The 26,883-nt window shown below is 41.7% G+C and overlaps 1 protein-coding gene across 1 annotated transcript; it reads left to right on the forward strand.

Annotated features, from left to right (window-relative positions):
* The first annotated feature begins 1,825 nt into the window (after nt 1-1,825).
* Nucleotides 1,826-21,941, forward strand: EIF2S2 (eukaryotic translation initiation factor 2 subunit beta). Its single transcript, XM_032858860.1, has 9 exons — nt 1,826-1,992; nt 7,295-7,472; nt 9,219-9,322; nt 14,086-14,221; nt 14,855-14,955; nt 15,829-15,977; nt 18,828-18,884; nt 20,777-20,862; nt 21,473-21,941. Exons 1-9 carry the CDS (start codon nt 1,978-1,980, stop codon nt 21,646-21,648), a joined length of 1,002 nt encoding a protein of 333 aa, XP_032714751.1. The 5' UTR covers nt 1,826-1,977; the 3' UTR covers nt 21,649-21,941.
* The last annotated feature ends 4,942 nt before the right edge of the window (nt 21,942-26,883 follow it).

Here is a 26,883-nt window from a genome sequence, read left to right on the forward strand (position 1 = left end):
AATTTTACCTGCCATGCTTAGATTAGGAACTAGTATCCAATGGGGAGTACTACATATCTGGGGATTATCTCACATAGTTGTTTTGAGGTCTAAAGCACAGCGCATTTTTAGGCGATAGGAAACAGTGAAAAGGAGAAAAGCAGGCCCTGATAGTGGGAATTAGGCTGGCACCATAACCTGGGATGTGCTGCCCTGTTGAACATAAAATATTTCATGGAATACCAACATCAGACAAAGCCACTCTGACCAGGATAACCAAAATCATTCCAAAACCACGTCTGAATACAAACAAAAAAACATTGTCGCGATCACACACACACACACACACACACACACACACACAAAACAAAAATGTCCTGTCCTGGCTAACAGGAGGGACTGCTGGTTCATCATCAATCATAGCTTTATCTTCTCTCGGTTTCTCTCCTTTTGTAGATAAGAATTAAAGGGGTACCTGGGCGGCTCAGCCGGATAAGTGCGGACTCTTGATTTCAGCTCAGCTCCTGATCTCAGAGTCCTGACATGGAGCCATGCATTGGGGGCGGGTGTATGTGTGTGTGTGTGTGTGTGTGTGTTCAGTTGGGAGTCCCTTCTCTCCCTCTGCCCCTCCCACAGGCCCACCCTCTCACTTTCTCTTGAAAATTAAAAAAAAAAAAATCTTTAAAAAGAATTATTAAAATATCCCATCATTGGGGCTCCTGGGTGGCTCAGTGGGTTGGGCCTCTGCCTTTGGCTTGGGTCATGATCTCGGGGTCCTGGGATCGAGCCCCGCATCCGGCTCCCTGCTCAGCGGGGAGCCTGCTTCCCCCCTCTCTCTCTGCCTGCCTCTCTGCCTATTTGTGATCTCTGTCAAGTAAATAAATAAAATCTTAAAAAAAAAAACCCAAAAATCTCATCATAGAATTACCTCTACTTCCTAACAGCATCCAGTCCAGACAGACCGCGGGCTTCCTTGAACACTCCTAGAAGTTACCTAACACAAGCCCAAATCCTGTCAGTTCTTCCAGGCACCCTCTTCCTGAAACGTCTCTGTCCTTCATGGTGTGTCTACCTCCTTGTAAGGAGACAATAAGCCCAACTTTGTTCAGCTCTAGTGGTGGTGTTAGTGGTCTTTGGCTGGAGGCCATCCACAGTCGTGACATCCCCTTCAAAGATAACTGCTGTTATTATGGCTCAGGGGGAACTGCGTGATGCCCCCCAGAGCGTTCAAGCAGAGATTTCATGACCAAGTATTTTCAGGCTTCCTGACAGACTGGGGGCAGGCCGACTCTTCTCAGGAGACATTTTCTCTCCTCGAAACTACAGAGGAGACTTTTGGTTTCTGACCTCCCCACCTGGAATCCAGCACGTCAGGTTTAAATTTCTCATTAAGTAAAGCCTCTCAGTGAGGTGCGCGCCTCTAGCTCCAACTTTTGAGTTCCTCAAACACTAACATACCTCAAGGGCGCATGGAGTCGGTAGTAGCAAGGAAACTTAAGCCCTACCGGGTTCTTATTACTGGGCGTCCCACCCACCACCCTAACTCAGGAGAAATGGCCCCGAATTCACTCCACAAGCCGGGCAGAACAACGCGGAGACTGAGGTAACAGCCGTCAATTGCAAAAGCCAACCTTCAGTCCGGCTTCCTTAGACGTCGCACAAGCGCACGAACCGCTGGGCGGCCGTCCGGTGAGTGCCCGCCTCTTTTAGGCGGACTACAAGTCCCAGCTTGCCTGCGGCCGCGCCGCGCCGTCGCCTGGTAACTCGCGCCAGACCGAGCGCTCTAGGTCGGCTCCTCCGCGCGCCTGCGCCTTGGCAGGCTCTGCGCAGGCGTATTTCCAACGCTTGGGAGGAGAGGGCGGGGTGTCGTTCCCTTTCGCTGATGCAAGAGTCTAGTGCGGTGGTAGGAGAGGTGTCGGTAGGAGCAGAGCTGCCACCGGGGCCTGGGGCTGACCCGTCCGACTTCCCGTCCGTGCTGAGCCCACTCGAGCCGCAACCATGTCCGGGGACGAGGTGAGGGCCTGAGCCTGGCTCTGAGGCTAAGGACTGAGGCGGAGAGCCTAACCCACCCCGGTGTGGGAGACCGGGCCTGCGGCCTAGCGGCCGGCCTCCGCCATGTGGGGCAGCCGGGCCTAGGCGGCTGAGAGCGGTAGAACCGGTGAGGACTTCGGAGCCGCGGGCCTGGTGGCGCCCGGCTCTTCTCAGGGCGGCGGCTCCGAGGCCTGCTTCCTCCTCTGCCCGGCGTTTCCGGACTTGAGAGCTCGTTGAGTCGCCCTCCCAGAAGGGGGCTTGAATGCCCGGGTAATTCCCCGAAAGAACGAGAATGGGGCTGCCGACCCCTGCATTCCTTTCGATTTGACAGTGCGGCTCCAACTCTCCTCGCTGGGCGCGGGGAGTGCCGAGAGGAGCCTTCCTCAGCTCCGGCGGAGCGCCCTCGTTTAAAACTTTGTAGGCTGGCATGTCCTGGCCGGTATCCGCCCTTACTCTCATCTCGAGCATTATTTCTTTAAAAGACCGAGGGGTGAGGGAGATAGGACAGAGAAAGAAGACCCTTCAGCCTCAAAAAGTGACTCACCTCGGAAAGTTTTAGGGCGGGACTCCCTGAGCCTTCCTGAGCAGAGCTCACAGCGACGTGAGCGGGAAGATGGGGCTACGAAGCTGGCTGGATCTTATTCCACCGTCGTGCTTGTACCTCAGCAAATTTCCTCAAATCCTTTTTAGCCAGATTGATTCCAGTTCATGTAAAAGCAAACGGCTTAAAATGAAATCTGATTTTAAGTACTGTCAGTAAGTATTGATTGAGGAAAACTACGGCTTACCGGCCAGGTCTCCCCGCCAAAAAACAAAAAGCTCTTGAAATGATAATAATTCACTTCGTAAATATTGGGGTACTTGGCCTATAGCGCCTTGGAGAGGAGGAGGAGGAAAAAATCAGGGCTTTCTCGAGCGTTGGGTTTTTATTAGGTAGGCCCTGAACGAATTTCCACAGTAGTGGAAAGGCCTGATCATAGGGGAAAGAGAGTGGTTAAGAAGGCAAGTACATGTGCTCACAGAAAGGATATTCTCCAATTTGGTTAGAGTTAATTCGCTTGAAATGTAAGTGGCAGCTAATTCGTGGAGGGATTTGAGAACCAAATAAGAAATTTGGATTTTTTATTCTGGAGGAGTAGACTTCAATCTCACATATGTGCCGTGTAAAATTGGTATTATTGTTATGCCCATTTTAGAGATGAGAGAACTGAAGCTTAGAGAGTCATATGTGTAAGTAAATAAGTGGTGGATTGAGTAGTAGAATACCAGATCTGTGCAAACAGTACTGCCTCCATCTAAGTCACTGGAAGGCTCTTGCTCTGTTAGGAAATAACTGAGAATCTAAATGAAGTTGGTGGTTCTTGCTTGGAGGTCATGCTCTGACCTCCAAGACATTGCTTTGGCTACTGTATTTTTCAAAAGCTCTGAGAGTGGCAATGTTTCATGCTTGGTTTTTTTCCTACTCATTTTCTAAAATTTTCATAACCTTTAACAGTGCCTTTGTAGGTACTGTGTGGTACTATTCTGTGTATGGGGTTTATGGTAAAGTACTCACAAGTGTTGGACTTAAGAGATGTACTACTAGCTACAGTGGGTAAAAGAGATAGGGCCATTTCAACATAGCGATTGGGGAGCTGGAGGATTCAGTTTTAGCAGTGGGGTCAAGTTTTGAAGGAAGTGGAATGTGAATAAATTATTGAAGGGTGAACAAGATTTTGTCAAGCAAAAATGTCAGAACCAGAATTCCAACAGAGGGCTTTGGAAGCCAATAAAGTGTTAAGTAGCTTAGCACTTCGCTGATCTACCAGTCCAACTTCATTTTATAGGCAGGAAAACTAGGGCCTAGGGAAGTTAACTAAAGCAAGTTAGTGGGACTAGAAACTCAGCCTTTAGCTTCCACTCTGGAGGTATGTGCAGGATCTGGTTCCTCAGTACTGTTGACTAAATTAGTATTCTTAGGCAAGTCCTTAACTTCTAACTACTTTACAGACTTTAAGGATCAAGTGAAAAGTTGTATGTGGAAAAGATTTATAAACTGCCAGGGTCTCCCCAAGAGACCCTGGGCCTAAGATAGAGGGTTAAAGAACCTACTGTTAGTTTTGGGTGTTTTCCTATTTTCTCACATTTCCTTCTTTCTTTAAGTACTTTATTGATGTATAATTGACATAAAATAAACTGCATACATTTCTTTTTAAACCTGGTAATTAAGCCAGAAACTCACCAAAATATAAATTTCTTTAACCTAGTGGAACCATGACTTTAAAAAGCAGTCTTCTAGAATTATGGAAAAAATACCCTAATCTTCAGGCATTAATTATTTTTCAGACCACCTTTTTTTTGAAGTTCTGTTAATAACTAAGATTACCTCTTATTACTAGGCCTCGTTTACAAGTTGTCAGAACTATTGGGTTTTCACACAACGTGGTAGGATGTTTTACAAAAGAAGTTTTAAACTAAAAAAAAAGTTCCTGATTAAAAATGGGATGTGTGTTGTACAAAGTTTACAAAACACAAAAGAATACAAAGAAATAAAAATCTTGTCACCCAGAGATGACAGTATTTAGCATTGGTTCTCACCTTTTTTCTCTAGGTTCTTTTGTAACTAACACTTGCTTCCTGGGTGTGGTGTGACCATAAAGTTATCATTTTGGGTAAATTCTGATGGATGAGAGTAGGTTACCACTTTTCAGGAAGCATTTTAGCATTCTCCAGCCCAGCCCAACCTGGAAGTTGAAAGTGAGAAGCTGTTTTTGAAAGCTTTGCTGTGGACTTAAAAAAAAAAAAAAAAAAATTCTCAAGAGATCTGTGGTTTTTTCCTAAGTGTACTGTCAGCAACTATTTGCTTCTCAAATCCAAACTAGTCTCATAAGACATTTTGAATGTAATAATTTGTGAGACATGAAAATCTTAAAAAATATATTTTTTTTTACTCAGCACTGACATTGCCTTGTATTTTAGGGGAGTCCCCCTCTGGGCACTGCTGTGGGATCCCTGGTTTCCTTATTTTTAAACCCTACTTTGCTAGGTGGTGTGAGTATATGAGGGAATGACTATATGTCTTAAGTATCCAGAGATAGTAATTGAGAGAGATGTTAATTATTTCTGTGTATAATTCCTGCATGTTTATTACTCTTTACAAGGCTACAACCAAACTGTTTGCCTATAGATTTAAGTATGAATGTTTTTCAGAGAGTAGGAAGATAGCTGTGAGGCCATCCTCTGTTTGAGAATCCCTCCTATCTTTGGTCTGTCTTGCTAAATAATAGTTAAAAGGTAATTAGTATTCCAGGGAACTTGATACTTGGGGGGGAAAAATGCAATACGTTGTAAGCCCTGCCAGACAATCAAATTTCTAGTGCCTTGTGTGTTCTCTGTCCTTTTGCCAAATCTCCATATTTCAGGAATGAGGATAAACTGGATACCTCCTTGGAATAGATTGCAACATTCATGTAGAGTGACCCAGGACCTAATAGTTAGCAGTGGGGAACTTCTTCCTGTTTCTTCAGTCTTCTTTATTTTTTATATCCTCTTCTTTAAGTTGCTCAGTAATGTTCTTCAGACTGACTGCATTTCAGAATTACTCATTTGCTACACAATTAAATCTTTGTGAAGGTAGAAGAGGAAATCTTTGAAATGAGGCTGTGTCAATTTCCAAAATATCTTGCAGATCCTTTTTCATTGGGTGAGGACGATAACTACCCTACCTTAATTACAGACCCTAGTTTGGTTTCAGTGTAGCTCAATTTCTCTGATGTACTTGGATCATAAATTTAAGTTAATTGGGGGCGCCTGGGTGGCTCAGTGGGTTAAAGCCTCTGCCTTCGGCTCAGGTCATGATCCCAGGGTCCTGGAATCGAGCCCCGCATTGGGCTCTCTGTTCAGCAGGGAGCCTGCTTCCCTCTCTCTGCCTGCCTCTCTACCTGCTTGTGATCTCTGTCTGTCAAATAAATAAATGGGATCTTAAAAATAAATAAATAAATAAATAAATTTAAGTTAATTGGAATCAGTTTAAGGAAATTTTTTTGAGAGTTTCACGATATGTCTTGAAATTTGATCACCCCGAGTTGATGAAACTTCAGTGATAGGAATCAAGAGATACCATGCTTTGTGAACTATAAAGCATTATATAAATTATAATAATTGCTAACATTTATTGAGTACTTTTATTCCAGGCACTGTACCAAGTGTTTTATATTTAATTACTCATTTAATCCTCCCAATAATCTTGTGAGATTTGTTTTTGGTTCTGCTACTGATTTCCATTTTATAAATGAGGCATGCAGAGGGCAAGAACTTATCTGGAATAACACAAGTAAGTAAGTGCCAGAGTCAGGATTTGAATTCAGTCAGTTGGGCTCCAGACCTTTGCTTTCAAATACTTCTCCGTCACAGCAGATCATTGGGCAAAATCCTAAATTGAAGCATGGTAGAATTTGGACAAAGATTGGTAAGGGCTTAGAGAGAAATACTTGAGACTTGAACCCAATTCTGCTTGACTTCAAAGACCTCTTTCCATTTTACCAGGCATCTACTCTAAATGTTGTTAAACTCTTGTGTCTAAAATAATGATCTAGTCTTTTTTTTCCAAGTGATCAGTGTACACAAGTTGCCAAAAAGAAGTTATAAATTAGTTTTTCACTTATTCTCTAGTGGACATTAGATTTAGAATAGCTAAGAAAACTTAATGTCCCCAAAACAAAAAGCAAAGTAAAAGCTTATGGAACTTTCTCTTATTTAGAGATTTGCTATAGGAAGGGGGGGCTGATGGATTTTCTTAAAGATTTGTCTGAGCTTGGGGAGGAGTGTCGGGATGGGATGAGAGAAGTTTTTGTTTTAATTATTTATCAGGTCAAGTCTCCCGGCATAGCAAACCCAGATTACCAGCTGTAAATAAAACTTGGCTGCCGAGGCATTGGTTTTCTCATCCATAAAATGGGGTCATAGCATAAGTTGTTGCTAAGGTCCCTTCCCAAGTTCCATGATATATTTATAAAGTCTCCAAATTTGTTCATGAAATTTAAAAGTAAAGTTGCTGTATCTTGTGAGGATTTACAAATTTAAAGGCATGTGCACATGTTTCTGAACCATACCCCTCCCCCACCCCTTTACTAATAAAGGTAGGTTGTTAGATGGACTTCCTGTGTGTGTTTGTAAAATCCTTTTTGGTACTTTAATGCACCATATATTGTACTTTCAAGCGCATACTTTTTGAGTATACAATATTTGAAATGTGAGTATCTTTAAACACAATCACTTGGTTCTTTTTTTTTCTTTCTTTAAACAGATGATTTTTGATCCTACTATGAGCAAGAAGAAAAAGAAGAAGAAGAAGCCTTTTATGTTAGATGAGGAAGGGGATGCCCAGACAGAAGAAACCCAGCCCTCAGAAACAAAAGAAGTAGAACCAGAGCCAACTGAGGACAAAGATGTAGAAGCCGATGAAGAGGACAGTAGGAAAAAAGGTGAGTTGTAGATACAAAAGAGTCACTGTTGTCCTGTGAGACCTGGTTCTCTTCTGTGAGTGTTTTGGATTTTGTGCCTACAGTGTCCTCTCAGCCTACAGTGACCTCTCTGGTAAGTGAAGTTGAGGCTATTAACATGTTGTAGGCACTGGATCTTACCAGATTTCTGATAGATTTATTCCAGAGAAATTCCTACCAATCCCCAAGTTGCAGAGATGACAAAACCTCATCATCTCAGGCCTGGTTTTTCCAGTCTAACCCGTCAGGTCTCTATTTTCCAGGTTCCAATTGTAGTTGTATTTGAGTGTAGGCAGAAAGACATTGGAGCAAAATAGGCATTTTTGTATCTTAGCAAATCTGAGAATCTATAGAAGAGATTAAAATTATAGCTTAAAATGTTTGGATTTAGACACCAGTGTTTTAGTCCCTCTTGAGCTCTAACATAGACACCATTTGATTACTAAAAATAAATGATATGGTAAACATGATTTATGTCTGTTGAACATACTACACTGCTGGTGATGGGGAGAACTGACATTCATTGAGCATCTAGCATGTGCTAAACATCTTTTACATGTTTACATGTTTAAAACAAACTTGAAAAGTAAGACGGGGCTCCTGAGTGGCCTAGTGGGTTAAAGCCTCTGTCTTTGGCTCAGGTCATGGTCCCAGGGTTCTGGGATCGAGCCCCGCACTGGCGGCTCTGCTCAGCGGGGAGCCTGCTTCCTCCCTCCTCTCTCTCTGCCTGCCTCTCTGCCTGCTTGTGATCTCTGTCTGTCAAATAAATAAAATAAATAAATAAATAAATAAAATAAAATAAAATAAAAATCTTAAAAAATAAAGTCCATTTCCTTTAAAAAAAAAAAAAAAGAAAAGACTTTTTTGTAATAAGACAAATGAATTCATAAGTAGCTCCTTGAAAAGCCATAGCAGAGGGATCCTAAAGTATTCTTAGTGTACAATAGGGCAGGACAAATGGAAGACGTTGAATAAACCCATTATTACTAATGGTGGATAAAGTTTCAAATTGTAGGCTTAATGAATGTTATATACTTTATAAGGCCTTTTGTTGATGGATTGATTTTAGTAACAATGAGCTAACCTCTAGGATTTAGATGAAAAAAATATAGCACTTTAGTAGCCAGTAGGGAGGTAGATAAGCCGTTAAATATCTCTATTGGAGTAACAGAAGGTTCTGTCAGGGCACTTAGGAGGCATCTAAAAGCCAGTTGGGGAATAGGGTAGGGGAGGCTTCTTGGTGGAAGTTACTTCTAACCAAGATCCAGTGAGATGAAGTTAAGTGCCACATGAGAGGGCCAATGGGAGGCTTAGGTAAGAGACTATATACACGACACTAAGAAGTACAAGTAGTTTAGCTGGATTGGAACCAACAATGAAGGGTTGGTAGATGAGAGCATAGCCAGAAATGGAGAGAGAAAGCTAGAGAACCTTGGAAATTGTGTTAGAACTCTGACTTTACCATAAGAAAAATGAGGCATTGTATGGTCAGATTACTAAAATATTCCCAACATGGGTCCCCTGGCCAGGTTTTTCCTACAAAGCTTTGACTTGACCTGCTATTGAGTTTTTCAGAACTGTGATCTTGGGTTGTAGAGAGACCACTGTACTAATTAATACCAAATCTGTCTATTCTGGTCACTTGACTAATTAATAGCTGAAATGTTGGTTTAACTCAATTTGTGCTAGTTGTTAATAATTTTTACCCCTAATTATCTGTCTTTTTAGATGCTTCTGATGATTTAGATGACTTGAACTTCTTTAATCAGAAGAAAAAGAAGAAAAAAACAAAAAAGATATTTGATATTGATGAAGCTGAAGAAGGTGTAAAGGTAGTATTGCTTTCTTATTGAAGGTAAAATTTGACCTCTCGAAGGTTGTTAATGGCTGATGTTTCTTTTGCCTCAACAGCTTTGCTTTTGTTATTAAGTACTTGATCAGTGTTAAGGTCATTTTCTTGGGATTGTGTCTGACTAGGTATCTTAAAGGAATTATGGTTTAAAGGAATATCAATTGAGTTTTACATATTGTATTGCAGGTGCCATTAAAATGATTACAAAATGCCCTTGGTCATTAACCACACTGAGATTGGATGAGGAAAGGTATTTGTATAAGTGAGAAATCCTGTGGAGCATATATTCATATAGTTTCTTCTTTTAGACTTTTGGTAGCATGTTGAAGATACACACAAACTTATGCATGTTCCTCTGAGCAGCAAAAAATGAACCCCAGCTTGTGATGGTTGGTGGCTGATGATTTTATGGTCTATAGGAGAATGGGAGCACTTGGTTTTGTGGGGTTCTCTAGTCTTGTAGGGACATGAGGCCCTGTGATTATCTTGTTACTCGATCAGTTTCCAATATAAATATCTCAAAATTCTTTTTAACAAGGATAGATTAAGAGGTGGGTAGGTGGGTAAATAGAAGGATGGATGAGGAAGGAGATGAAAGTCTGTTATTCCCTTACTTAGAGCTATTATTTTAAAGACCCTGTCCAGGAATCTTGAGCAGAGCCCATACATCTGTTTTAAAAATCCAGGATAATAGCAATTTTATGTATATACATGTGAGAAGGATTAAGCATGAGAACACACATACACATGTACTAAGTGTCCCATTTTATGCTCTTTATCCCAAGTTTTTTTTGTAAGATTGGTTCCCTTTTTTTTTAATTAACATACAATGTATTATTTGCTTTGGGGGTACATATCTGTGAATCATCAGTCTTAAGACAATTCACAGCACTCACCATAGCACATGCCCTCCCCAATGTCCATAACCCAGCCACCCTATCCTTCCCCTCCCCCCCACCCTCCAGCAACCCTCAGTTTGTTTCCTGAGATTAAGATCTCTTATGGTTTGTCTCCCTGCCCAGTCCCATCTTGTTTCATTTTTCCTCCTTACCCCCCACAACCCCCACCCTGCCTCTCAGATTCCTCATATCAGAGAGATCATATGATAATTGTCTTTCTTTGATTGACTTATTTTGCTTAGCATAATACGCTCTAGTTCCATCCACATTGTTGCAAATGGCAGGATTTCATATTTTTTGATGGTTGTGTAATATTCTATTGTATATATGTACCAGATCTTCTTTATCCATTCATCTGTTGTTGGACATCTAGGTTCTTTGCATAGTTTGGCTGTTGTGGACATTGCTGCTATAAACATTTGGGTGCAGGTGCCCCTTTGGATCACTACATTTGTATCTTTAGGGTAAATACCCAGTAATGTGATTGCTGGGTCATAGGGTAGCTCTATTTGCAACTTTTTGAGGAATCTCCATACTGCACCAACTTGCATTCCCACCAACAGTGTAGAAAGGGTCCCCTTTCTCCGCATCCTCGCCAACATCTGTCCTTTCCTGACTTAACTTGAGCCATTCTGACTGGTTGTACCCTAATTAGTTTATTTGCTCAAACTCAAGAAAATAAAGTGTATCCCACATGTAATAGGAAATAGAGACAGTAATTCGTTCAGTTTTGGAAATGGTCAAAATTTTGATAATTTGGTTAATTCAAGTATGTACTGGTAATTACAGTGAGTCAGGCATTGTGTGCTAATTGCTAAGGAACGGAAATGAATAAGATATTTTTCCTTTTAAGAGATTATTTTAGGGCACCTGGGTGGCTCAGTGGGTTAATCTTTGCCTTTGGCTCAGGTCATGATCTCAGCATCCTGGGATCAAGGCCCATATTGGGCTCTCTGCTTGGCGGGTAGCCTGCTTCCCCCTCTCTCTTTACCTGCCTCTCTGCCTACTTGTGTTCTCTCTCTCTCTCTCTCTCTCTCTCTGTCAAATAAATCTTTTTTGTTTGTTTTTTAAAGATTATTTTAGTTCAGGAATAATTTAGACTCCTTTAGAACAAGATGGCTTTTTGTGTTTGTTTGTTTGTTTGTTTTAAAGATTTTATTTATTTGACAAAGAGAGACATAGCAAGAGAGGGAGCACAAGCAGCGGGGAGAGGGAGAGGAAGAAGCAGGCTTCCTGCTCTGGTGGGGCTCAATCCAAGGACCCTGGGATCATGACCTGCGCCGAAGGCAGATGCTTAACGACTGAGCCACCCAGGTGCCCCAGAACAGGATGATTTTACCTGGATTTATCTTATTGTCTCCCTGTTTGGGGATTCTCTTCTCTTCCTACTATTGTAGGGAAACTGAGAAAGAAATGTCAGATTATACTGAGCAAATGAGGTTTAAATATCCTGGGTAACAAAGTGATGTATCACATGTGCTATAGAAGGTCTTGGTTAACAAGGTTTTGTTGGTCAGTTCCTTTAGTAGCTTTTGTCCTAAAGAGTCACGTTATAAGCTCTCCTCTTACTAAGTGCTTAAATACTTTTTTCTCTGCTATTGAAGGTATAACATAGCTTGTTACTACAAGTATCCTCATCAGGTAAGGCATGAAGTTTAACTTGAAACTGAAGTGTTTTTCACATACTGGGTATTGGGTTACTCATCCACCTGAATTTTCAGACCATCACAGGGCTTTTGAAAAATTTGAAAAACACTGCTATTTTCTGTGTTTCACTGGGTCTTTGTTTCAGTTTGGAAGTAGATCTTACTGGAATGAAGTCAATAAATAGTATAGGACTAGAAATTAGTTGTTGCGTGCTAATTTACATAAGCATTATCTAAGTTTCTCGTTTGATGACTGTCATCTTAGAGACTAAGTTAATATCCTTTTTCTTGTTTATGTGTTATCCAGCTAATACACATGAGCGGATTGGTTTTTGATGGCCAAATGTGGCATTGTGACTACATACTTGGATTTGGCATCTCAAGGCTGAGCGTCATTTACTCCCAGCTATTCTAAATTTTTCTGCTAAGACTTATGAAATTACAGTGGCCAATGTCAGAGTACTTCAGGATGTAGGCTTGCAAAAATAGACCTTGATAGGTAATATTGACAACATACTTCAGGGTGGGAAGCCAGATAAGCTGGTCAAAGGATGGAGAGATTAGAAGACTAGAGACTGAGACTGGCCCTTTCTGATCTTCTGGGGGTGTGTCTGACTCATTTCTAGTGCCCTATTTACATCCATAACTACAGCAGCTAATCTTGGGATCCAGGTTTACCTTGTCTCCATCCATTCATCAGGTGACTGTAATTCTCTGGGTTCTGCCTTTTCCCCTCTTTCATGATGTCATTTATTGAAATGATGTCTATGCCAGGCTGACTGTGATATAATAAGAAAACAAATATTTGGTCTTTGTCCCCAGTTCCTGGCATAAGACTTCTAAAACCCTTGGCATCTCTGGAGTGATAAAAGTGTCTTTTGAGAGATGACTAGTGGCTGGGAGCTCCTGGATAGCTTTAGGGTGGGGGCTGGTTGTCAGAAAGATTAAGCTGTGATTGAAGGATTGGAACTTTCACATACACACTCCTCCAGGGAAAGGGGCTGGAGACTGAGTTCAGTCACCAGTGGGCAATGATTTAATTAATCTGTCAGCATAATGAAACCTACATAAAAGCCCTTCAATGGCGGTGAACACGTTGGGCTGTTGGGCGAGTGGTATAACCAGAGAAGGCTCTGCAGCTGCCTCACCATGTATTTGGTGTCAGGAGGGAAAAAACACTTCCATTGATTGCATCAGAATACTTAGAAACTCTTTAAAATACCCCTGAACCCTATTGCTGCTGAAGATTGTCAGTCAAGATACAAGAATTTTTTTTAAAGATTTTATTTATTTATTGTAAAGAGAGCCCACATGAGCAGGAGGGACAGAGGGAGAGGGAGAAAGAATCTTAGGCAGACTCTGCATTGAGTGCGAAGTCCAGTGCAGGGCTCGATCTCATGACCCCAAGATCACAACCTGAGCCAAAACCAAGAGTCAGATGCTCAACTGACTATGTAACCCAGCTGCCCTAATACAGGAATCTTTTAAAGATTTTAGGTGATTTTGACGGTGGCCTGGTTTAAACATGGGCAATAATTGTAAGATCTCAAGGCTGATAGATAAAAGGAAAATATGCCACAAAAGTTATCTTAAGAAGAGGTGCCTCTCTGGCTCAGTCAGAAGAGCATGTGACTCTCTGATCTCAGGGTTGTGAGTTCAAACCCCCACATTGGATGTAGAGCCTACTTTAAAAAAAAAAAGTGTCTTAAAGAACTTCCAGTTTAAATGACAGACTTTATTTATTTATTAAAATTTTATTTATTCTGAGAGAGCGCACAGAGGGAGGAGGAGAAACAGAGACCCACTGAGCAGGGATCCCAGCACGAGGCCCAATCCCAGGACCCTGAGATCATGACCTGAGCCAAAGGCAGAAAGATTTTATGTATTTATTTATTTGAGAGAGGGAGGGAGGGAGGGGCAGAGGGAGAGGGATAGGCAGACTCACCACTGAGCACAGAGGATGACACAGGGCTCATGACTTGAGCTGAAGTCAGATGCTTAACTGACACAGCCATCCAGGTGCCCCTAAATGGCAGACTTTCTGAACCAGTTTGGTTCACCTGTGAGAGACATTGCTTATCTATAACTTCAATTGTGAATATTTATTTTCCTCCAAAATGATGAAAGCCCATGTAATTTTAAAAAAAAAAAAAAAAAGTCTTGGTATCAAAATGTTGATTCTTGTCTCAATTTCTTAGGATCTTAAGATTGAAAGTGATAACCAGGAACCAGCTGAACCAGAAGATGACCTTGACATTATGCTTGGCAATAAAAAGAAGAAAAAGAAGAATGTTAAGTTCCCAGATGAGGATGAAATACTAGAGAAAGATGAAGGTAACTGCTGGGGCTCAGCAGCTCATTTCTAGGTTACACAACACTTTGGCCTAGTCTCTTTGATGACTTATTTTTCTCTTCTCCTTATTTGCACTGCCTGATAATGGGAACTGAAAGGAAGAAGAATTTAACTTGATAAGGAGACTTCAAGATTTCAAGGGGGGAGAATTTGGCAGTTGGGATTACATTAACTGTAACTGGATTTTAAATAATCAGAAATTTGTTTCATTTTTTGTTAAAAGTGCTGTTTTATTAGCTCTAAGTGCCAAAGTTAAGAGAACTTCAGTGTAGGTAGTAGGTGGATTTTTATGGATGTGGATGTTTAAGTGCTTCAAAACAGCTGGACTTTTCCCCTCTACTTATCCCATTGCATTATGTTATCTTGTGTTTGTTAAATCAAGAAATAATTTGGTGTGTCTGTTATCACAAATTCCTAATAGAGATGTTTCTGGTAAGGATTATTCATGAAAGTTGTAACATTGCTGTCTTGAAGGAATAACCGGTTGGTTTTGAGCCTTGATGCTTTTGTGCGGGAGGAAGACAAATGTCTTAGAAGCTTTGATTTCTCTAGATCTGACTCCCCCCACTTTGTTACTGCCCACCCCTCATTCTTATGATCTTTATTATCTATAGCTTTAGAAGATGAAGACAGCAAAAAAGATGATGGTATCTCATTCAGTAACCAGACAGGTCCTGCTTGGGCAGGCTCAGAAAGAGACTACACATATGAGGAGGTAAGATAAATTCTGTTATGAAAAAGGGCTAAGATGTTCACTAGAATTCAGAGAAGAGCAAGATCTCTTATTTATTTTTTAATAATTACTTGAGAGTGAGAGAGAACGTGTGCTGTGTGGTGGGGAGGGGCAGAGGGAAAAAGAATCTCCAGCAGACTCCTCACTGACTGTGGAGCCTGGGTTCCATCTCATGACCCCTGAGGTGATAATCTGAGCTGAAATTAAGAGTTAGATACTTAACCAACGGAGCCACCCAGGGACCCCTGACGAGCAAGATTTTTATACGGAATTGGAAGGGTCATTGAAGAACAACAGATCATGAAACAGACCCAGAGAGGTCACAGTCAGTGTACAGTGTTGCCTGATACCCTCAGATTGCCCAGAGTGCCCAGAGTTCAGCAATCATATGGTATTCACTGTTCTATCTGAATCCATGAACTTCTGAGGACATGGAGCCCCTTAATTGGGAGAGCAGTAGAGGAAGGGGGTGAGACTAATTTAGGGCCAAGGGTGAGTCGAGTTAATTTCTTTGGGCTTTCCTGAATCTTACTTTCCCATGTATCCTATACTTTCCCATAGAAACAGCAAAATTAGGGCTTATTCATTCATTCATTCAACTTTGAACTCAGTATTGCTCAGCATCCCTAATAGACCAGATCCTGGTTGAGGATTGAGTCCTGCTCTTAAGACGCTGCCCGAACATGTAGTGATAAATGTGTGTGTTTAGTAAAAAGTGTGTATGTGCTGCTGAAGTGAGCACTGTGTTTAGTACAAAGTGATGTTTGCTTTGAAGGTAAAACAGTGACTCAAGTGGGAATTTTAAACTTCTGCTATTTATACAAATGTGTGTGAATATCATTTGTTTCTCTATAGCTACTGAATCGAGTGTTCAACATTATGAGGGAAAAGAATCCAGATATGGTTGCTGGAGAGAAAAGGAAATTTGTCATGAAACCTCCACAGGTTGTCCGAGTAGGAACAAAGAAAACTTCTTTTGTCAACTTTACAGATATCTGTAAACTGTAAGTTGGTTAATGGGGAGTCCTCCATCCCAAATACCAGATACTCAGTGGAGAATATGTTAAAAATCCTTATTGGGCACTTTGTTGCAGGTAGAAGGAAAGAATGCACAAGTGTCAGGGTTGGTTTGAGTAAGGTCACAGTTTAAGCCTGTCAGTTCTTCCTAAGGTGAGAAAAGCCAACTCATGCTGACCCAATGAGAATGAATCCTAACCAGATGGAGTGAAGGGGCAGGAGGTTGGATGTAGTCCTCAGGAGCCTGGGGAGCCCAGCTGGGGAGGTGGAAAAGCGCATTAGGCTGGGTGGGCCTGCCACACAACTGGAAGAGTGAGTGCCAGGATAGCAGCTGAATTTGGAGTGCCTCCTCTTTGGATGGTCATTGCCAAGACATGGTCGATGGGATTGCAGCTTTCTTAATGACCATCACATTCCATATGTATCTCACCCCCAGGTCACTCCCTGGGCCTGTCACTTCACCTAGCGCTACATCTTTTCTGACAGGCTCTTTAGGACAGCTGACCTTATCTACTGTTTGTTGCTTAGTTTCATAAATGATACATGCTTACTGCAGATAAAAGGCAAAACAGCGATGAACACAAAATAATTACTAAAATTCTACCACCCTGAGGTAATCACTTGGTTTCATTATAGCCATTACTCAAAAGGTTTTAGACTTTTTGCTGATAACAGCAGTAGTATATTCTTATTTTAGAATAACTAGCAAATACAGACATGCTGAAGAAAATGAAAAATCATCTGTAAGTCTACCATTAAAGATAATCAAAACTTAATACTTCTATGTTTAGCTAGTATTGTGCATGTAGATATTTTAAAATAGATTGGTATCATATTGGGGTTTAACAGACTTTTCTCAATATATCAGAAAACTTTTACCCATGTCATTAAATAGTCTTCAGAAATGTTTTGAGTAGCAACACAACATATTCTAACAGTTCCTTAGCTGGATATGGTTGCTTCTGAGTTTTCGTATCAGTGGCAAGGCTTCAGGAAACATCCTGATACATGTATCTTGATGGTAACTCGGAATAGAGCCTTAGGGCAAAGTACTGCCGAACTGAAAGGATTGGGTTATTTTTGTGGCAAATGTTAGCAAGATTGCTTTCCAACAATCTTGTACTAATTTATATCCCACTAGCAATGTAGGAACTTGTTTGTTCTATTGTATTTTCACCAACCCTTACTACACTTTGGGAAGGAGTAACTTAAAAATTTTAATAATACCTGGTTACTGGAACAAGTTCAGACAATGCCAAGTGAAGAGAATGATTTTTTTTTTTTTAAAGATTTTATTTGACAGCACAAGTAGGCAGAGAGGCAGGCAGAGAGAGAGAGAGAGAGAGGAGGAAGCAGGCTCCCTGCCCAGCAGAGAGCTTGATGCGGGACTCGATCCCAGAACCCTGAGACCGTGACCCAAGCCGAAGGTAGAGGCTCAACCCACTGAGCCACCCAGGCGCCCGAGAATGATTTTTTTAGAAAAGAATTATTTTAGAGAGTGCACAAGCTGTGGGGTTGGGACAGGGAGCAGAGGGGGGAGGAGGCAGACTCCCCTGCATACGGGGCTTGATCCCAGTACCCTGACATCATGACCTGAGCTGAAAGCAAGAGTCAGACACTTTTAACTTAGCCACCCAGATGCCCCCCCCCACCACCAATGAATAGAATTAAGTTTAAATACTGAATGGCATTGCTCTCTATTTGCTTTTTCCTATTTGGGTAGGGAGGGGGTTTGTAATAGACATATCTGCCTTGTTCTAAAAGCAGGCTACCATAACTTAATTAACTGCTCTTCAGTTGCATATTTAAGCGGTTTTCAATTTTTCTGCCCTTGTGCTACCATGAAGTGTGTGTGTGTGTGTGTGTGTGTGTGTGTGTGTGTAAATGAAGATTTTTCAAAAAGGAAATAACAGGGATTAGCACAACAGCCAAGTGTCCCATTGCCTGGGTTTCATATATTTTGACCTTTGACATTTGTGCATCAGATCTTTTTCTTCTTTAAAGGTTTTTGTGTTTTTTGTTTTGTTTTTTTTTTAGAAAGAGAATCCCATGCAGGTTCCACGCCTAGCACAGAGCCCAGTGAGAGGCTTGATCTCACAACCTTGAGATCGTGACCTGAGCAAAAATCAAGAGTCAGACACAACCAGCTGAAATACCCAGACACCCCTAGATCTTTTTCTTCTTTAAAAAGAGGGTCTTAGGGACGCCTGGGTGGCTCAGTGGGTTAAGCTGCTGCCTTCGGCTCAGGTCATGATCTCGGGATCCTGGGATCGAGTCCCGCATCGGGCTCTCTGCTCGGTGGGGAGCCTGCTTCCCTCTCTCTCTCTCTCTGCCTGTCTCTGTCTACTGTGATCTCTCTCTGTCAAATAAATAAAATAAAATCTTTAAAAAAAAAAAAAAAGAGGGTTTTACAGTTACAATCAAGGACATCTGTGTATCTCTTTCTGATCCCTTTACCTTCCTTCTCAGAAAAAGAGGTTAACCTGTAAAGTTGGTGTTCTTTTTTTTTTTTTTTTTTAAGGATTTTATTTATTTGACAGAGTACAAGCAGGTAGGGTAGCAGGTAGAGAGGGAGAAGCAGGCTCCCTGCTGAGCAAGGAGTCCAATGTGGGGCTCTATCCCAGGACCCCTGGATCATGACCTGAGCCGAAGGCAGTTGAGTAACCTAGCCACCCAGGCACCCAAGTTGGTGTTATTTCAGGATTTGATGAACTAACCACTAAAATTCACCAAATAGTTGAGTACAGATAAAAACAGCGAATAGGATGGTTTTTTAAAAGACATTTGGTAAGATTTCCAGTGAAAGATAAAGTTTATATATTCCACTTTCTTTTTAGATTACATCGTCAGCCCAAACATCTCCTTGCATTTTTATTGGCTGAATTGGGTACAAGGTAAGAAACTGTATTCACATTTATATACAGTGATAGATAGCAGTACTAGATGTTTCAAAGGGAACTTCTCATAACTTGAAAGGGATACATAACACACTTAGAAAAAATATTCACATGATGATAATCAGAGGAACTTTTAGGCCAGGGAGGGAGGGAAACCGTTTGAGAGTTTAGCTGCTTAGGAATAGGGAATAGAGTTAAAGTGGCTTATCCATACAGGCCTGCTGGTGTTCCTGTCATTAATTAGAATTTTTGGGTGTTCTTAGCAAATGCTAGATTTTTAGGCCAGAATTTATTTTCTGAATTGTTAATAGGCTATCGAAGAAATAGACTGATGAGTGGCACGGTAGAAAACACTGAAACAGAGATCCATAATTAGTTATTTCCCAGTCTTCAGGGCTCACATGTTGAAGGCACCAAGCCAGTCCATTCCCATTCAGGGAGATCATTACCCCATGGGGCCCATCCCAATGAATATAACCGTAAGTACTAGGAATCCCAAAAGTTCCTTTAAAAATAAGTAACATAGACTTAAAGCATGATAATGATGACTAACACATACTGAGTGCCTACTATATGCCAGGTACTATGCAAAGCACATTTTGGGGCACTGTCTCAGTTAAAATAGTCCTATGAACTGTAAGTGGAAATTAATATTACCCATCTTACAGGTTTGGAAACAGGTTCGTGTGAGTTGCTCACTTAGCTAGTTAATAGCATAATCAAGATAGTAAACTCAGTTCTGCCTGTCTCTAGAGCTTGAGCTCTTAAAGGGCTTACAAGAATTCAGCTTGTTAGAACAGACTACACTTGCTGTGGGGTTAAGGGGTTAATTTGACTAGTGGTAGATAGGTAAGCTCTGTTGTAGAATTGTTTTAAATGTAAATTTGTTACATTATTTTTAACGTATAAACTAATGAAGGAATAAAAGCTAGCAGTGTTCTACTTGTCAGAATAATTTTACAGTTTTTGTAGAGGTGGGGTATTATAACAAGTTGTGACCAGTGAACTTGTGGTCAGTGGGCCAAATATTATGGGGTTGTTGAGAAAATTCAATTTCTTTTGACAGTGAATGAAAAAAATTTCCTACATCAAGCAGTGGAATCACCATAGCCTGGAAATTAAGGGTTACAGTACATGGAGGATGATCATAAAGCCTTATAGTTAAAGGAGAATCACAGGAGAGGTTCTTAAAAAGTCAGTTTTATGAGATACAAAACAAATATAATGCTACCTGGCTGAATTTTGTTTCACTTTGTGAGATTTGTAACAAATGATAATGTCTGTCACACAGCTTTACCTTATCAAAGTGCTTGTCAGCGTCTTCTTTTTTTAAAAGCACCATTGACAATATGTGACCTGTGATTTCAACTGTACTTTATTGGTAACAGCTTTAGAGATACAGTTCACACATTTAAATGTACAAATGGCTTTTAATATGTTGACATAGTTGAACAACCATTACCACAACCCATTTTAGGATATTTTCATCACTCAGTGACTGAATCAAAACATTGGGTGCTTAGAATTTTTAGGGATACAGCTCCCTTCCTATTTTTATATTTATAGACCCCTCACTGCCTTGTCCATGGCATACACTCAGTAGAGGCGTCCTTTTCCTTGGTTGAATAAGTCATCACACAGTTAAGGAATCAGTTTGTTAGACTTAATCATAAATCTGTCACTGGAGATTTAATTGGTTGAAACTGGACTTAATGGTAGGAAACAGGAGTAGGTCATCAGGAACCAACTACTTAAATTTTGAAAAATCACGTAGTACAGCACTGCTCCTAGAACTTGCCTATGCCATTGAATATATTTTAAATAGGTCCTGGAATTTGGTTTCTTACAGGAAACAAAAATAACGGAGATACTTTTCTTTTCTCTTATAGTGGTTCTATAGATGGTAATAATCAACTTGTAATCAAAGGAAGATTCCAACAGAAACAGATAGAAAATGTTTTGAGAAGATATATCAGTAAGTGTATATTTAATTATATTACTCTGAAATGTTCTCAGTCAGGCTGTAATATTTTAGGGGAGATCCACTGTTTCCTTAATGAAGCTAGAATGGGTGACCTTCCAAGAGGAGGGAAAATGATGGGAGGATGGGACAGCTCAAGGGGACTCTTGGCAGCTGCTTAGGGGTACGAGAAGGGTTTGGATTTCTTAAGGCCCATCAGATCAAGGCTTTTGGTTGGTTCTAGGCTGAAGGCCAAGTTAGGGAAATCTCTTTGCAGTCAAGCCTGGCCTGCCTTTATCATCTTCCTAAGCACTTGAAATTGGCAGGTGGTATTCCCATCTAGGAAAGCTCTTGTGTTCTGACTGGCTCTCCTGTAGACAGAACCAGGAATGGCATCTGGCAAGCATCCCTCCTCCTTGGACATTTGGAGTCCTTGGTTTAGTACCTGAACCATCACAGCCGACAGCTTATCTTTTTATCCCTAGAATATCTAAGTTAGGCTAAAGCCTTCCCTGGTCTGGGTGCCAGCCTGGGCTTGTGGAGTTCATTATAGATGTTCCAGAGGGAAAGAAACCTCTGGCTCACTGCAGCCGCCAGGTAATTCTGTATGTTGCTTTTCCTGCAGAGGAATACGTTACCTGTCACACGTGCCGATCACCGGACACGATCCTGCAAAAGGACACCCGACTCTATTTCTTACAGTGCGAAACTTGTCATTCTCGATGCTCTGTTGCCAGCATCAAAACCGGCTTCCAGGCTGTCACAGGCAAGCGAGCACAGCTCCGTGCCAAAGCTAACTAATTGGCTAACCACCACTGATTTTGCAAAGTGTGTTGTGGAGATTTGGCTGGACAGGTTTACCATCAGAGTGGATATAGCACTGTATTAAAAACAAGATAGAAAAGCTGCCAGGTTCTTTGGCGTGTGGCTGGTGGTCTGAAATCCTTGCGAGATGCCGATGCTCAAGCTGTTGACATACTCATTGCCACTTTAACAACTGTCAGAAAAACGTGATGGGGTAAGGCGGTGCTTTTTTAAAATCGTTCATAGACTTATGTAAAATGCAAGATAAATTAAAGTTATTATAACAGTGATTCTTTCAATTTGGTTTGTCAGTTTTCTATAAAAGTTGTGCTTAATGAATTCAGCAAAAACAGTTTGTGCCTAGGCTCTGGTGAGGTCTATCTTCATCCTGAGAAACTGGACACTGGAGGTCGTTTTTCTTGTCAGCTCCTTTTGGGATAAAGCTTCACATGAGAGGGTGGCTGGAACAGGAGATCTGTGAGGACAGCCTGTTTTCAGTGTCCAGGGATTGATTACATAGATTTGAATTCTTTTCATTAGGTGAGGAGTTGTTGCTACTACCTCACTACTAAGTCATCCGGCTGTTAGCACATGAGAATACAAGGTGCTAGGTACCCTCCCCTCCCTCAAAATTTTCTTTCTTGCTGGCCACTAAGAAAATCTCAGAAACAGCCTTTAATGTCTTCTAAACAGCACATGAGAAAAACCCTACTTGGGCATCTATTGGTGAGGAAGGTATTGTGGCACGTGATTGTACCATACAGAGAACTGAATCCAAACCATGATGCTAGAGAAAACTTCTTTTTCCCAACTTCTGTTCTGGGTTTGAAAAAGACCCACCACAAATGCTTTTATTTTCTGTATTAAAAGTAGCTTTTTGGTGGGACCATGAGAAACTCAAGAGGCAATGGTGCCTGTTTGGTGCTTTTGGTGCCTCCAGTTCTCCCTCCTGAGGATTTGGCTTAAAGCTATTTCTCCATTCAGCACAGGGGGAAAGATCATTTCATGTGTCTACTGGGATCTGCCTTGCACATACCTGACAATAAGGGCATAATGCTGCTCTCATGGTCTCACTGCCAGATTCCTAAGTGGCCCCAGGAGCATTCGCTCAGCCCTGAATGTCTTAACCCTGTTTTTAATCACTGTGACCTTTAAAGTACAGGCCAGAAACACCTTGGCCATGAAATGGTGGAGGGAGCAGAGTCGTCCCTCGACAACAGGTCCCAGGGAGACCACATACACTGGCTGAGCTGCCACCACTGCCCTGATGAACTCAGCTGTTTATGATGCCATCTTCCTTCTTTTGTATCCACGCCCACACAATTCCCAATGTCTGATGTTACTGCGTGAATAAAAGCAAGGATTAGTGCCTCTTGTGTAATTAGAGCTCCATTGCTTTTGTGTGTATCTATTGTGTTTCATTCATTTTTTACTTTAGTGGGACCCCCTAGGGGAGACAGGATTTTACTATTTTATCTGGGAGACAGGATTTTACTATTTTATCTGTGTGACAGGTTGGCACACAGTTGTTGCAATTTCAACCCAATTGTAACTTCATTCTCAAAATGATTTCTGGACTGATAACACCCTTTAAGACTGTTTGATTAAAACTGAATTAACTCTTCATTAACCCACTCGGTTTTGGCCTGCCCTAAATTACCCATTCGTAGTAGCCTCAATGCATCTGTCTCTACTACCTCATACCAACCAGCTAAGCTGCAAGGAACCTTCTGTAGGGTGAGAAAAAAGGCAACTAGAGGGTTTGTGATCAAGAGCCAGGTTTTGGTTGTAAGAAAGGAACAAGACCTTTTCCAAATAAGACCATTTTGAAAGTATCTTAGGAGACAGTCCTGAGGAGTGTTCGTAATTATACAAAGGGGAAAAAAGAAGGGTTCCGCTGGTGGTTTAAAAAGTTTGAGACTAGATAAACAGGTTACATGACTGCTTCAGTCTTCAGTATGCTCATGTGCATGTTCCTTCTGACCCCATCCTGGCTCACTCCCACATTTCCACTGCCCACTGCATGTAAAATAGCCCACCATAACATAGGCACCAAGAACAAGGGGTTTTGTTAACTCAGGCACCCCTAAGTACTGAGAGCAACCAGTTCCTAGCAAGTTGTAGGTGTTTAGTACTTGAGTTTCATCAAAGACTTTTGAGAGAGAGCACAGGCGGGTGGGCAGAAGGATAAGCAGACTCCCCGCTAAGTGGAGCCTAATGTGGGGCTCAATCCCAGGACCCCAAGATTACAACCTGAGCTGAAGTCAAGACACCTAATGGACTGAACTACCCAAATGTCCCTTGAATGAGTTTCTTTAAAAGAAACAAAGAATGGGGGCACTGGGTGGCTCAGTTGGTTAAGTGTCCCAACTCTTGATTTCGGCTCAGTCCTGACACTAAGCCCTGTGTCAGCCTCCATGGTGGGCACGGAGCCTGCTTAAGAGTCTCTCTTCCTCCTCCACGCACCCCCCCATGCTCATGCTTATTCTCTCTCTCATATTTTAAAAAAGGTGGGGGGGGGCAAGAATATGTAGACTTTTATAGCCCCTTCTCCCCTGACATCTTGCAGTGTAAATGCTCTGCAGAAAAACTTTGGCTAGACATCTTAAATGCTATTTTATGTGAGGCCCAGTTCTGACCTGACCTTCCCCCACCCAGATCCTTTGCCTTGGCAGTTCTAAGGTTTCACATTTCAACAGAACATTAGATTTTGCAATGTGTTTTTAGAGTTTGGGCTTTATAGCATTTGATCTTTTTCAAATGAAGAAAATAGCTTTATAATTAAAAACTTAATCCCCATAATCCTATCAACATTTTAGTATCAAAAACATTTTTCCAAGTTAGTACAGTCTTCGTAATTTTTTAAAACTGCAAAGAAGTCCATGTTATACCATAGTTTATTAAATCAGTGCTTGGATGGATATTTGCTAATTCTTAAGACTGCTAGGAGTATGGACTCTGAACAGTCTAGAATGGCTTCCCATTAAGATTGCTCTTGGGGTGGTTGTCTTGTCTCAGAACCTGATAAACCCTGCCACCCTTGGCCATCAGGGCATCAAACTCCCCCAACAAAAGCATAGTCCTTAGAGCTTTGTCACATTAATGGTGCTTTTTTGAGAAGAAAGGACCAAACACTTGCTGGGTCCCCTGTGGCCCCCACGGCTCTTGTCCTTTCAAACCTTCCCTGATAACAAATTTTCCTGAACCCTTTTCATCACTGCCCTTTGATTTAAGCTTAGGTTCTGTTTTATTAATATGACATTGGAAATTACTGGAGGACAAGCTGTTATAAAGGATAAGTATTAATAGTCTTCATACTAAACACTAACATTTTAATAGCCATCTTTTTAATTTATCCTCATCAGCTGCAGATTTTCATGAGCTTTTTAAATGGACCAGAAATAAGATGAAAGCCAAAATCTTACAGGGGAAGCTGGCCAAACCTCATCATATAGTGAACCAACAGCTTCAGTATCATAACTGTTTTGGCCTCTGAGAATTGAGTGATTTTTTTAGTCCCATATATATCCGTGCATTCAATAGGACTACTGTGGTGCAGAATCTGGGGTATTACTAATTTTTTAAACACTTTTTTTTTTAAAGTAGGCTCCATGCCCAACATAGAGCTTGACCTCATGACCCTGAGACTGAGAGTCACATGCTCTACCCACTAAGTCAGCCAGGCCAGGCACCCCTATTCTTTTTTAAAAGTGTTTTATTATATTCTTAAGTAATTTTGAGCTATTCCTAAATATTCTTAAAATAATCCTTCAGGTTAAGTGGCTAGTACTACCAAAGTCCCAACTTTGTGCCAGACCCTGTTCTAGTGTTTTTCACAGCAGCCCTTTGAGGAAGGTATACTATTTTCCCCATTATGGAGATGAGGAAGTAGACTCAGAAAGGATAAGCAACTTGCCCAAGAGGCACACAGCTGGTAAGTGGGGAGCCATGTTGCAGGTCCTGGCATTTCTGGACCTCTGCCTCTCAGGGACAGTGTCATATGTTTTAAAAGTATTACCTGAGTGTCTGCAGCAAAAGGCAGTCAGTCCCCTATCCCTCCAGGAGCTTAGAGTTCAGTGAAGATGACAGATGAGCAAACCAGTTGTAAATATAATCTGGTAAGAGGGGTGGTGATAGAACTAGCATTACTGGAAGGGCCAGTGCTAACTCAGATCAGGAAGGTGTCTGAACTACAGATAATGAGCCCGGTGGAGAAGACAAAGAGCACTGCAGGAGGAGGTAACGGTAGCAGCTGTAGAGGCACAGAAGTCAGATAATTCTAATTCTTTTCCACCATTGGTTCCGTGTGCCTTGACAGTAGGGGTCAGATTGGGAGATGGGAGATGTTGAGCTGGAAAGAGGAAGGGATCCAGAATCTATTGACTGGGCAGTGAATAACTGATGGTGGTAAAGAATGACGTGGGAGGGGTGCCTGGCTCAGTCGTTAAGCAGATCCCACGGTCCTGGGATTGGGCCCTGCATCGGGTTCTCTGCTCAGCAGAGAGCCTGCTTCTCCCTCGGCCTCTGCCTGTCGCTCTGCCTACCTGTGTTCTCTCTTGTCAAGTAAATAAAATCTTTAAGTTAGGAAAAAAAAAAAAAAAGAATGACCTGGGAAATAAGCATCAGGGAGGCTAGTTTGGAGGTTATTGTAAAAATCCAGTAAGAGATAAAGGGCCTAATCTAAGGCAGTGGGATAGAAAATGAACATGACCTGACCAGTAGAAGATGCTGACATGGGAAGTAGGTGGACAGTGGTGCCATTCCCCAAGATGAGGACTCCTGAAGAAAAAGACTGGTGGCCTCACAGGGCAGGGCTTGACTAAAATCCTTGTGGACATCCAAGTACAGCTATCAGGTGGGCAAATATATGTATCCCCTGGTGCTCCTGGGGAGGACTAAGTTAGAGTTGGAGATGGGGACACACTCCTGTAGAGTCTGAAGCCACAGATTCGGTTAGCCGGGAAGCTGTACAGAAGAAGGTGGTGGTGAGGCACTGACATACAAGGAAGAATCAGCAAAGGAACAGTGTACAGAGGCAGAGGAAGGGCCAGGAGAGAGATCGTTGTCCCAAGAAGCAGGAGTGGAATTTCAGGGTCAGTTTGTGACAGGCATGTGGGAAAGGACTGCCCAAGTTTGCATCCTGCCATCCAACTCTTAAAAGACAAGATTCACAGTCAAGACATGATCTGGGGCAAACTGTTCAACCAAAGGTCTCAATTTCCCAACCTGTAA

The sequence above is a fragment of the Lontra canadensis genome, unplaced genomic scaffold (assembly GCF_010015895.1).
Source record: "Lontra canadensis isolate GAN:19392208 unplaced genomic scaffold, GSC_riverotter_1.0 scaffold16, whole genome shotgun sequence".
Lineage (NCBI taxonomy): Eukaryota > Metazoa > Chordata > Mammalia > Carnivora > Mustelidae > Lontra > Lontra canadensis.